Genomic DNA, 13244 nt, shown 5'->3' on the forward strand with positions numbered 1-13244 from the left:
AACTGCAGAACTGCAGTCAGCTGAAGTAGCCTGCAGTGCTGCATTTAACCACTGTGCCACCTCGGCTCTTGATATGCTTGATCTGTCAAATGGAACAATTATAAGCTGTTTCAAATCAAAAGTGTAGGTATATCTAAGATGTACAGAAGTACTTCTAATCTGTGTTGGAAATATAGACAACGGAAAACATGAAAGGTCATTTTACCATGCATGGTGACTTTAAGAGCGGGCCAAAAAAAATGCAAAATGCATAACAGAATATCAAGAGTTGGAAGGGACCTTGGAGATAGGAATATTCTGCCCTCTACTGTTGAGTGCACGGAAAATCAAGCTTTTGATTGATGGATGAGTAGAATGACATTTGTTTTGGGATGTTGCTCATTTGTTAATTCGTACAATGAAACATGTACTTTTGTAAGCATGATAAGACCGCCTACTGCCAATCACCTCCACTCGACCTATTAGATCCCATAGATTAGGCCTCCTCCGAGTCCCACCTGCCGGTCAATGTCGACTGGCAACCACGCGGAGGAGGCCCTTCTCGGTGGCAGCTCCGACCCTATGGAACGATCTCCCCGTGGAGATTCGTACCCTCACCACCCTCCAGACCTTCCGCACAGCCCTCAAAATCTGGCTATCCCGTCAGGCCTGGGGCTAAAGACTGTAACCCACCCGAATGGTATGATTGCTGTGGTTTTTTTTTTAATGACATATTGTCCTACGTGTTAAATGTTTGTTTCCCCCCCCCTTTTTCGAGTTGTAAGCCACCCTGAGTCCCCCCAGGGAAAAGGGCGGCATATAAATAAACTTCTCAAACTTCTCAAACTTTATACATGTATTATAATATATGTGTATTTAAAATACTTAAACTTATCGTTTCAAAGATATTTTCTCAGAACAGATGTGTAGGATAAGTGCAGGAAAACTTGGACCAGACATTCGTGGCCCTCAGAATCCTCTCTAAACTTCTGGAGTAGTGTTAAAAATAAGAGGGAGGATCCAGGTGTATCTTCTCAAATATATATTACATAACCGAAAAGAAAAATCATTTCATTCCCAGCTCCCCAAATGGGGGGAAATTAGCTCTGTCCACGTTTATAAGTGCCCATACTCACTTTATATCATTATTATATCCACTATAGTCCCCAATGAATAAACCCCACCATATTTCTTCAAGGATCCTGCTGTTAACTAAATAAGGAACTGAATAATAAGTAAACTTGGAAAAGTACGTGGCGAGAGTTCTGGTAAAATCAGGCCACCGGACATGAAGCTATTTGAGAAGATAATGGATGAAATATTTTGAAACATGCCAACATTCAAGTGTTTGCCATTATAACAGACACTAGTTATTTATTAGATTGTACAATACAGTAAAAGAATAAAGTATTAAAGAATCAAAATATACAGAATATGGAATCATAACGCTTTCTTTCATTCTATTCTATTCTATTCTATTCTATTCTATTCTAGACTAGTATATTTTGTATTCTGCAAAATGAAATATTGAAATGGAGTAAGCAGACTGGCACCATGTGTTCATCTACTTTTGAAAGCATTATTTATAGAAAAATTCACACTTTAGTATATGTGTTTCAATTTCCAAATTTCAATGATATATTCTTCATTTCCAGGATCAATTTCCAAGGCGTCTTCATAGGCTTTTCATGCTTGTTCCTTTTCTCCATTCAGCCGATAAATAAATCCAAGGATGGCGAAATTCTCAGCATTGGCTTCACCTTTCCTGATTTTCTTTTTTATCAATTTCTTCAATATACACTTACATTTCTCTCTCTCTATAGAGTCAATTTCAATCTTCAGCGCTGCAAAGTAGTGTTTGATGGCTTCTGATCGCGACCTTCTGTTAAATTCTTGAAAACGCCCATAATTAAAATGGAGCTGTTGCTTCTCTAAGGAAGATAGGTTGTTTTTGGCAAAGAGCTTCTGGTACATTTCATCCGCTTTCTGTGGCTGTTCTTGTTCTGCATACCTCTTCGCAAGGTCAATTTTAGCAAAGAAAAAATTGGGTTTACGCTCCACCGCTTTTTCAAGATGAAAAATGCAAACTCTTTTTAATTCCTTCATTTTATCCTTCTCTTGGCACTTATCATATCGGCTTTCATTTTTCATCACTAAATACTGTGCCCTGTAGGAGAGGCCGATTTGATGGTGCAAGAATCCAGTGTTCGGGGCTTTTTTCAATGCTTTTTTCAAAAGTTGCAATGATGTCTCTACGTCTCCTTTCTTTCTGTAAAATTTGCCAGCGTAGCTTAATACATAAGGAACGTCAGGATGTTTTTGGAGGGCTTCTTCAATCCATTTTTCTCCTTCTACGCTTTTGTCTGATGCTTGAAGCTTTATTGCAAGGAGGGGAAGAACAAATACATCATCAGGATTCAGTTTCGCTGCAACCTTTAAAGCTTCCAAGGATGACTCTTTCCCTGAAGGTTTTTTGGCAAAGATATCTTCCAAGTGGTACACCGTGATTGCATAGCCTGCGTTAAATTCTGGGTTTTCGGGTTCTTTTTCCAGGGCTTTTTCAAAGCTCTCCTTGGCCTTTTCATAATATCTGGCTCCAAATATTAGGAGAGCAAAACCCTTTTCACAGTCGATCTGTGGGAGCTCCATCTTATAAGGAGACTCACTTCCAAATTGCTTGCAGATGCTTTCTACCTTCTCCACGTAGGCTTGGGATTCAGTAAGATTGCCCATGTGGTAGTGCAGCCAGGCATAGTTGCCCCAGGTAACCAGGCTTCCCTTTTCAACATCTCCAGGGTATTCTATGGGCACCGTCTCTTCAGCTTTCTGCAAGTTTTCCAGTGCTTCGTCCTTCTTGCCGTTCAGGAATTTCACATAGGCACGAAGGTTGTAATCTCTAACTTTGGATTTAGTGAACTGAGTCTGCTCATCAATTCTTTCCTCCAATTCTCCGGGATCAATATGCTCTTTCTGCAACTCCCATGTAAAATGGCATTCAAGTTGTTGGAGACTCTCCTTTAAACCTTCCTGGGAGGTGAGACTGCGGGACAAAAGGAAAGAGAATGAGACACACGTACAATTTCCGGAGAAAGAAATTCAATTCAAGAGTATGTTTCACACGACTTTTTTTTTTTTTTTTTTTAGAGTTTGTGCATGGAAAATATTCATATTAATATCTAATGACTGAATATCAGTTTTAAATAATTTGATAAATAAATATTCTACAAATGTGTCAGTGTTAACTTTTAATACTGTAAATATGGCTGAACTCTCCACTCAGAGATACCAGGTGGTAGGATAGCCAGCCAATAAATTTAATAAACAAACAAATAAATAAATACCCATGTAAACAAAAGTTACTTTGGGGTCCTCCATACTTTTTAAAACTAGGTAGTTTTAAAAAGTATGGAGAGCAAAAAGTTTTAAAACACTATTATTCTCAAAAGTTGGTAATTGGCATGGGCGCGGTTGGAGGGGGGGGAGGAGGTTCCTTCATTCTGGCCCCCTCTGGTATCACCGCCGTTGCCTGGGCCACCATACTGTGTCATTTGGCCATTTGGCCCCTGGGTTAATGGAGTGTGGCCCTGGCGATGGATATGAGTGCGGTTGACGTGGACGGAACCTGGCTGCTGGAGTAGTTGGAGTTGGAGCAGCCGCAGGGGTGGGTTTCAACCAGTTCGCGGCAGTCCCTGCGAACCGGTTGGTTGCCGAACCCGGAAGTTACTTACCGCCCGCCCGCGGTCCTTACCCGGTTTTGACATGTTCTGCGCTTCCACGCATGCGCAGGACGCATACAGCGCCTGCGCGATCGTCCAGGAGCAGATGAAGCGTAGCGCAGATGCTAGTATGCATGCGCGCACCGTGCGCGTGCACGAGGACGCCGCCGGCCCCGTTCCAACCGAACCGGTTGGAACGGGGCGAGAAACCCACCCCTGAGCAGCCGCTATTGCCACTGCTGTCCTCATCACCACTATTACTGGCCACTTCACCACCTCGCAATTCATCATCTGCTGCATTTTTGACAACTGGCCGTTACTTGTACATATTGTCCTTAACACCGACCATTGTTATGATGGACATAAGCTTCCCGCTACCCCCCTTGAACACTGTCGGCTGCCCACCCCGTGGACATGTCATCTCCTCGTTCCATCTCCCCGTGATGTCATCCCGTGTGATTGATGCCACATTCTCCTCTATGTTATACTGCGACAGAACTTTACTCCCTTCGGTAACTCCCCCTTTCCCGGGAATGGCCTTCTTGCCTATCAAGACGCTTTCTTAATGATGGATCTTGGGATCCCGAGAGGTGGCATGCGAAGAAGAGGTTTTTTTTTTACAGGGGTTTTAAAATCAAATTTTAAGGGGGAGGCGGGGGGTTGAAGAGCCAAGGTGGCGCAGTGGTTAAATGCAGCACTGCAGGCTACTGCTAGATCAGCAGGTCAGCGGTTCAAATCTCACCGGCTCAGGGTTGACTCAGCCTTCCATCCTTCCGAGGTGGGTAAAATGAGGACCCAGATTGTTGGGGGCAATATGCTGACTCTCTGTAAACCGCTTAGAGAGGGCTGAAAGGCCTATGAAGCGGTATATAAGTCTACTGCTATTGCTATTGATTCGGATGGCTTAGACAAGCTTTGGGGGGGGGGAATCTGCCAGGGCACAGGCGAGAGCTAACTAGTGAATGAAAATTTTTGTTGTTCTGTATAAAATTTTTAATCAAGCCCCCCCCCCCCCCCAGGTCAAAGGTGTCCCTCTTTACCAATCTGAAAATCTGGTCACCTTCTGGTTGGGGGTCACCACAACATGAGGAACTGTATTAAAGGGTCACTGCTCTAAGGTAAACTGGAGCTCCCTTTTTCCTGTCTCCCTAACAAGATTAACTCCTTAATTTAAAAAAAAAAACCAATAACAAAGAAATGTTAATGGATAATATTTAATGATACCAGCAGGTGTGTTTCACTAGTAAAAATAAAATGGACAGAAGCATGTGTAAAGTTACGGCAGATTTATTGAGACTGGAAAAAAAGAAATAATGCCAGTAGGTGGCTGTGTCCCTAAAATCCTATTCAATGAAAATGGTGGTATAGTGATAGTAAAATATATAAATTCTAAAATGTACTATTTAAACTGAATGAAATATATGGGATTGGGGAAGAAACGCACGAAATGTACCTGTAACCAATGGATACGCTTTCTGCAAGATGTAATGAAAGATAATTTTTGTGTGTGTGTGTTTTCTTCATTAATAAATACAATAAAAACTTTAAAAAAAAAAGATTAACTCCTAGGAAAGACCCAGGACCAAGATTAACTCAGGAAAACGGGAAAACAAAACAAGAAACACGCAAGGTTTTGATCAAGCTGCAGGAATTAAGGGGAAATTAACAATAAACAGCTCAGAGTCACTCTGAGTCCATCTGCCGGTCAATGTCGACTGGCAACCACCCGGAGGAGGGCCTTCTCGGTGGCAGCTCCGACCCTATGGAACGATCTCCCCGTGGAGATTCATACCCTCACCACCCTCCAGACCTTCCGCACAGCCCTCAAAATCTGGCTATCCCGTCAGGCCTGGGGTTAAAGACTGTAACCCACCCGAATAGTATGAATGTTGTGCTTTTAATAATGTATTGTCGTATGTGTTAAATGTTTGTTTCTCCCCCACCTTTCGAGTTGTAAGCCGCTCCGAGTCCCCCCAGGGAAAAGGGCGGCATATAAATAAACTCATAAACTCATAAACCCTTCCAAGTTTGCTTGCAAGCCAGGAACACTGTAGCTGTGTCACTACTTTTCTTGCCTTCCTCAATTAGAAGATCCCTTTTCTGGCACCTGCTTCCATGTCTATTTCTTCTCATCATTGGTGACTGCTTCCCAGCTGGGAACGGACCAAGGGAATTTCTTCAGACAAGATGTAATGATACAGATTGGATTCATTGCAGTTGGTTTATATTCTGGATAAGTGCTTTTAGTTCCTTTATGGCATTATACCTTTATAAAACAGACTGTGCCTTTTTCTTTTTCCAAGAAAACACCCAACCCTATAAAAAGAAGCTGACACTTTGCATGATGAGAAAGAGCTTTTACACGCTAAATACTTTATAGGTGAAATAATTGAGAAGGATAATATAATGTTACTTCTTGTTCACTTACCTCATGTTGCCCGATTAGAAGAGAGCTTGCTTCTCTCAAAATAATGGGTGTCTCTTTCCGATGATCTGGTCTGAAATGGTCAACTGGTTTATGCCTACTCGCTTTTAACTAGAAAGAGTTTTGTTTCCTGTTCCCTGAAAAGGAAACTAAAAATTGCTGTATTGCCCCCCTACAAGATAAGTTTCTATTTCTTCTGATCTCGCTTGAGTTGTTCCGGTACAGGGACGATAGAAGATTCAGCATTCTGTAAAGAAATTCTGTATTTGATTTTGTCTTCATCTATATACTGTAGTGTTCTTACACCATGTCTCTTGTGGGAGGTTGGGTTGTTGATAGATGTGGGTAGTTCTTATCGATAAACATGTGTTTGTGGTGTAGGAAGTCAAAACCCACCCCTCTCCTAGAAAATGATATTTTTTTAGGAAATATTAAAAAGGCAGAATATTTCCCCTAAAAAGAGAAGTAGAAACTCAGAGAGGCAGAACCTCTGCCCCCCCCCCCATCTTTGTTAATGGGCCATTAAGGCCTGATCCAGTGTAGTCTACCCATCTCACCACATGGCACCTGGGAAGATTACATCAGCCAGCAAGAAAAACTTGAGCTTGGGTCTCAGGACAGCCTACAAACTTAGCTAAGACCCCCCTGCCCTGGGAGTCTGTCAGAGGTGGGTTCCTACCAGTTCGCACCTATTCGGTAGAACCGGTTCGTCAAATCTACTGAACCGGTTAGAAGAGGTTCCACCAGTGGACCCGGAAAGCAGGCCACACCTACAGAAGAGGTTCCAAGATTTTTTGAAACCCACCACTGGTCCTTGGATATGATTATTCTACACTATCATGCTCATATTTATAAAACTCAGTGCCTCTGTGAAAGGTAAGGATGACTACTGCGTTTGTGGTGCAATCAGAACATTGCGTGTGTTGAAGTTGTTTTAACGCAAACCAAAGATGCCTTTTAAAAAACAAGTTTTACATCCTATTCTTATGCATGCCAGTGCTGTGTGTGAGGTAATTTAAGGTGGTTCTGACAAGTGTCATCGACATCTTCATATCCGGTCACATGGGCGGCAAGCCACTCCCATCCAGTCACATGGGCAGCAAGCCACTCCCACAAAGGAGGCCACACCCACAGAGTAGGTTCGAACAATTTTTGAAACCCACCACTAAAGTCTGATAACCAATCAGAATACATTTCTTACACGGGGACAGGAACAGGAAGTGGGGCCCAGGAGAGGGTATAAAAGTCAGGGACTCTCAGCATCTTGGCCCTTTTTTCTCGTCACCCAATATCTTGAAGCATGTGGTCCCCTGTTCACCCAGGAGCTCAAAGGCATTAAACCATCTTTCTGTGCAGCGCCCATGTTCCCAGTGTCTTTCCCCACTGGGAACTGAACACGGATGGACATAGCTAGGAGCCGAGGTGGCGCAGTGCTTAGGGTGCAGTACTGCAGGCCACTTAGCTGACTGTTATCTGCAGTTCAGCGGTTCTAATCTCACCGGCTCAAGGTTGACGCAGCCTTCCATCCTTCCGAGGTGGGTGAAATGAGGACCCGGATTGTTGGGGGCAATATGCTGACTCTGTAAACCGCTTAGAGAGGGCTGAAAGCCCTATGAAGCGGTATATAAGTCTAACTGCTATTTCTTCCAACAGTAGCTTGCTGTCACCGATGAAGATATCCTGGAAGAGTAGCCTGTTGTCGTTTTTTCTCCCCTTGTGAATTTTATACCTTTGATGACGATGTTGATGGTTTCCTATGTTTTCTCTAATTGGTAATCTAGATGGTAGAGTTGTGGGTTGTGGGAAGCTCCTAGAAGAATGAAATATTTTGAGGAATATTAAAAAGGGAAGGTATTATATTTCCCCAAAGGGAGAAATGGAGAAACATGTTATTTAGAGGCAGAAAGCAGCCCCCACTTTTTCTTAATAACCCACAGCAGATGTCAGCACTTAAGGAGATAAAGAGCTTATTGGAAGAAGCCTTCTGTCTAGACGGCTCTGTTCATAAGCAAAGCAAATAATGCAGGGAGAAATCCATTCAAGACAGGATATTTTGAAACTGCTTGCAGCAAAGTTCGACAGCTAACAAAAGCAGAGTGGTAGGATTGGAAACAGCCCCTCACCCAAGATCCAACACAGGACAATAGCCAATTAGCCACAAAAGGAATTGCCGAATATCCTTTCAGGGACACCCCCCCCCCCCCCAGAGAAGTAAACCTGGGAGCACAGATAAACAATTGACCAGATTAGCTCAGAGGTAAACACCTATGATTTGCATTTCCTCTTTTGCCTATAGAGCCAGCGAGTGGCAGGCAGGTGGGCGGGGAGAGCAAGTGGCAACAGGGGGACCGGTTTGGGAGGTGGGGGGGGGGAGTCAGAACAAGCTATTACCTAGTTAATCCCTCCAATCTGGCATCCTTCATTGGCAATATTCAGGGCACAAGTATATCCCAGCAAGTCTGTTTCTCCTACCGTATCCCCATGATGTCACCTCATATTTAATTTTACACATGTTTAACAGCTGCTGGAATTGCGTTTGCACAACAGTGGAAAAACAAAGATATGAAAATGAATAAATATTAGAATGTGCAGGAATGAATAAATTGACAATTAAAATCAAGAAGGCTTCGAATACTTTTTCACGTGAGATTTGTTTTATCAATTGCTAACTAACAGAAACAGAAATTAGAAATCTAAATGAAAGAAAACACCAATTATGTAAGGAAAGGTCACTAAAATGTATAAGGAAATATTGTTAGTACTTGATCATTATTAATGTGTAGATAACTGTGGGACATTACACACACACACACACACACACACAGAGAGAGAGAGAGAGAGAGAGAGACTATGATAGCGCCAGGAAAACACCAAAAGAATAACAATTTCCCCCCAAAAGACTGCAGATGAAACTAGTTTTTCCCTAAGGACAGGAAAGACAAAGCCACTGGAATAAAAACCATCAAGGCATTGTGGGAAGTTATAAAGGACAGTTCCAGGAAGCTCACAGAACCAGCAACCACCTCACAATTACCTAAACAACCAGATATCACACAGAAACACACAAAATCTGGCAAAGCTGCCTTGCCCCAACCTGGCCTGCCCATAGAAAAGCAGCCACACATAAACCATGCACCAACCTGTACACTTAAAAGCAACATATTGCATCACAAATAAAACATTTGCAAAATGGAATAGCGTTTCTTGTAATAAACATATTCTATAAACAATAAATTAATAAAAATTCCCTAAAATAATTTTTTTAAAAAAAAGATATTCTATAAATAATAAAAAATTCTTAAAAACCATTTAAAAAACATACTCTATAAACAATAATTAAAAATACCATTCCCTCCCTAAAAGCCATTAAAAAATCTATAAACAATAAATAAATAAAATTTCCCTAAAATAATAAAAAAATTATATTCTATAAATAATTTAAAAAATCCTTAAAAACCATTTTAAAATATTCTAGATTAGCTCAGATGTAAACACTAGAATTTGCATTTCCTCTTTGACTCCATAGGAATCTGATAACAACCAATAGAATATCTCAGATTTTTTTTAAAAAAAATTTGTTCTCTTACATAGAATTTTTATACATTCACGTAATTGTTATTCTTCTTTACATTTATCATTGTTATAGATTTATTGTTTCATCTAATAGGTTATAATATAGAGTTTGGGTTGTTTATTTATCATCCCTTCCTCCTGTTGTAACACCACCTTATTTTCCCTTTCTTTTCTCCCTCCCTCCCTTCTCTACTTTTCTTCCTTCTTCCTGTCCTTCCTCTTCCTTCTTCCCTTCCCTTTCTCCTACTGCTACTCTTCCACTTTCCCTTCCTATCCTTCTCTTCCTCTCCATTCCATCCTCCTCTCCTCTTTCTTCTTTCCCCCATCTTCCTTTCATTTTCTCCTCCTTTCTTTCTTTTCTATTATTGTAGGTGTCTCTTTCAGATCTGAGTTTATGTTTCTTTGGGGTGGTATTTCCGCAAAACCAAATATAATTTGATATCATTTCTTATTCGCCTTACCTTCGCTAATCTATCCTAACTATATTCCTCCCCCCCTTTATATCTCGCTCTTGGATATATACTTATATATTTAATATGTTCTTTTCTGTTTTCCCCTTCTTCCCCACCTTTTCCATTTAACAGTGCCTCGTCTGGGTTCTATATCTTCTCCCTATTTTCTTTTCTAGTTTCCTTTCTCTACCCAATCATAAAATCTTCCCCATGTCTTGAAGTACTCCGATTCCTCTTTATCCTTTATTTTCATTGTCAACCTATTCATCTCTGCACAATCGAATATCTTTTTTATTATCTCTTTCTTCATCCGTTGGTAGCTTATTTGATTTCCAATTCTGGGCAAATACAATTCTTGCTGCTGTGGTTACATGTATAAATAAAATAAATAATCAAATAGATGGCCTGCAACGTCCCTTCCAACTCTTGTTAATCTGAATTGAGTAGATGTGTCAAAAAGGAGAGGGGGTGTAAATGAATTTGTGTAAGGGGATAAAAGCTGATGGAATGCTTTGGTGCCCACTTTCTGTGCACCTGTGTTTACAAATATGTGAATCAACTTCTTTCCTGCTTTCAAGTTGTTAAAAGAAATGTCCTTCTGGGTTCAGCTCCAAGTGCGGAAAAAGGGACTGGAGACATGGAGGCTGCTTGGAAAGATGGTTTATCGTTGGACAGGTCCACATGGCTTGAGCCCTGAACAGAAAAGATGATCACATGCTTCAATGTAGTGGAGAAGAAGAGAAGGGCTGAGGGAGGGGCTTGCTAGGCTTTTTATATCCTGTTTAGTCCCACCTCTCTGTTTCCTGTTCCTGTGTAAGAAATGTATTCTGATTGGTTGTCAGACTCCCATGGTGCCATGCAGGGGGCTACTCTCTAGGCTGTTTTGAATACAGGTACGAGTTCCCAGATGCCATGTGGAGAGTTGAGTAATATCCCTTCCTCCTACAGCTGCAGTGGGGAAGTCTTTATTATGTAAAGTGGGCTAGCCTGGCCTTCTCAATGGCCTATTGACAAAGTGGCAGGAAGCTACAGGCAACTATTCTGTCTTTTAAAGCATGTTTCTTTCTTTTCACATCCAGAGAAATATTCTGCCTTTTCAATATTTCCTAGGATATTTCATTTTTTCTGGGAGAGGGCTGGATGATAACTTCCCACAAAGTTGTCCCCTTGGCTAATACACCCATATGCGAATGTGCATTGCAAAGGTCACAAGTGTGAAAAATGATCACAAGCAGTGGTGTTATTAACCATTAAGCAGACTAAGCACGTGCATAGGGCACCAGGCCCGAAGGAGGAACCACAGTGTTGAGAAAGAAAGAAAAAACCAATGAGGATTTGTAGAGTATGTACAAAGGAGAGGGGGGGGGCACCAAGATTTGTTAGTGCTCAGGACAGTGAGCCTTAATCCGCCACTGATCACAAGAAGTCCCTTCTTTCAGTGCCAAGTTGTCACTTTGTTTTATTTTATTTTATCAATTTCATATATACATTCACAATTATATGATCTCATAACTATTATTAATAATATATATTTATAACAATTTTTCCTACTGTTGACAATATACTTGAAGATTGCTTTCTTACCATCCCATAGATCCATCTTATCTTACAACGGTCCTGCTTCTTCTTCCCTCCTTCCCTCGTTTCTTCTCTCCTACTCCCCTTCCTTCCCTCCTTCTCTCCTTCCTTCCTTCCCGCCTTTCTTTTCTCCTTCTCTCCTTCCTTTCCTCCTTCCTTCCCCCTTCCTTCTCTCCTACATTCCCTCCTTCTTTCCCTTTCTTCTCTCCTTCCTTCCCTTTCTTTTCTCCTTTCCCCCTTCCTTCTCTCCTACATTCCCTCTTTCCTTCCCTCATTTCTTCTCTCCTTCTCTCCTTCCTTCCCTCCTTTCTTTTCTCCTCTCTCCTTCCTTTCCCCCTTCCTTCTCTCCTACATTCCCTTTCTTCTCTCCTTCCTTCCCTCCTTTCTTCTCTCCTTCCCTCCTTCCTTCCCTCCTTTCTTTTCTCCTTCTCTCCTTCCTTTCCCCCTTCCTTTCCTCCTTCCTTCTCTCCTACATTCCCTTTCTTCTCTCCTTCCTTCCCTCCTTTCTTCTCTCCTTCCCTCCTTCCTTCCCTCCTTTCTTTTCTCCTTCTCTCCTTCCTTTCCCCCTTCCTTTCCTCCTTCCTTCTCTCCTACATTCCCTTTCTTCTCTCCTTCCTTCCCTCCTTTCTTCTCTCCTTCCCTCCTTCCTTCCCTCCTTTCTTTTCTCCTTCTCTCCTTCCTTTCCCCCTTCCTTTCCTCCTTCCTTCTCTCCTACATTCCCTTTCTTCTCTCCTTCCTTCCCTCCTTTCTTCTCTCCTTCCCTCCTTCCTTCCCTCCTTTCTTTTCTCCTTCTCTCCTTCCTTTCCCCCTTCCTTTCCCCCTTCCTTCTCTCCTACATTCCCTTTCTTCTCTCCTTCCTTCCCTCCTTTCTTCTCTCCTTCCCTCCTTTCTTTTCTCCTTCTCTCCTTCCTTTCCCCCTTCCTTTCCTCCTTCCTTCTCTCCTACATTCCCTTTCTTCTCTCCTTCCTTCCCTCCTTTCTTCTCTCCTTCCCTCCTTCCTACCCCCCTTTCTTCTCTTTCTTCTCACCTTCCTTCCTTCCTCCTCTCCTTTCCCTTCTCTCCTTCCCCTTCCTCCCCTTTCCCCTTCCCCTCTTCTTCCCTTTCCTCCCCTCTTTCCTGCTGCCAAGTTGTCACTTTGAATGGGAGGGACTGCCTGCATGTTCAGGCAGGGCCACGGTCCGGGCGACGGGCTCTTGTCTTGTGCAAACCCCGGGGAGCGCCAGCCGCTCCCTCCGTTGCCGCAGAACGTAGGAGGCCGCTACCCACTTTCCGCCTCGTAGCAAAAGCCTCGCCGCTTCCGAGAAGCGTTTTTTACGCAGCGCTTTTTACGCAGCGCTGCTGGTGCGAGAAGCGTTTTTACGCAGCGCTTTTTACGCAGCGCTGCTGGTGCGAGAAGCGCTTTTACGCTTCTGGCACCCGCAGCGCTGCGTAAAAAGCGCAAGGAAGAAGGGGGAGAAGGAGGAGGAGGGCGGGGCGTACTTTCTCCCCGGGAATGCTGATTGGCCGATACGCATAGCCTGA

At 42.6% G+C, this 13244-nt stretch overlaps 1 protein-coding gene across 1 annotated transcript; it reads right to left on the minus strand.

Annotated features, from left to right (window-relative positions):
* Positions 1–1665: 1665 nt before the first annotated feature.
* Positions 1666–6128, minus strand: LOC116518351 (interferon-induced protein with tetratricopeptide repeats 5-like). Its single transcript, XM_032231685.1, has 2 exons — positions 6124–6128; positions 1666–3019 (listed from the first exon to the last, which is right to left on the minus strand). Exons 1-2 carry the CDS (start codon positions 6126–6128, stop codon positions 1666–1668), a joined length of 1359 nt encoding a protein of 452 aa, XP_032087576.1.
* Between the last annotated feature and the right edge of the window lie 7116 nt (positions 6129–13244).

Source organism: Thamnophis elegans, chromosome 15 (genome assembly GCF_009769535.1).
Source record: "Thamnophis elegans isolate rThaEle1 chromosome 15, rThaEle1.pri, whole genome shotgun sequence".
NCBI classification, from domain to species: Eukaryota; Metazoa; Chordata; class Lepidosauria; order Squamata; family Colubridae; genus Thamnophis; species Thamnophis elegans.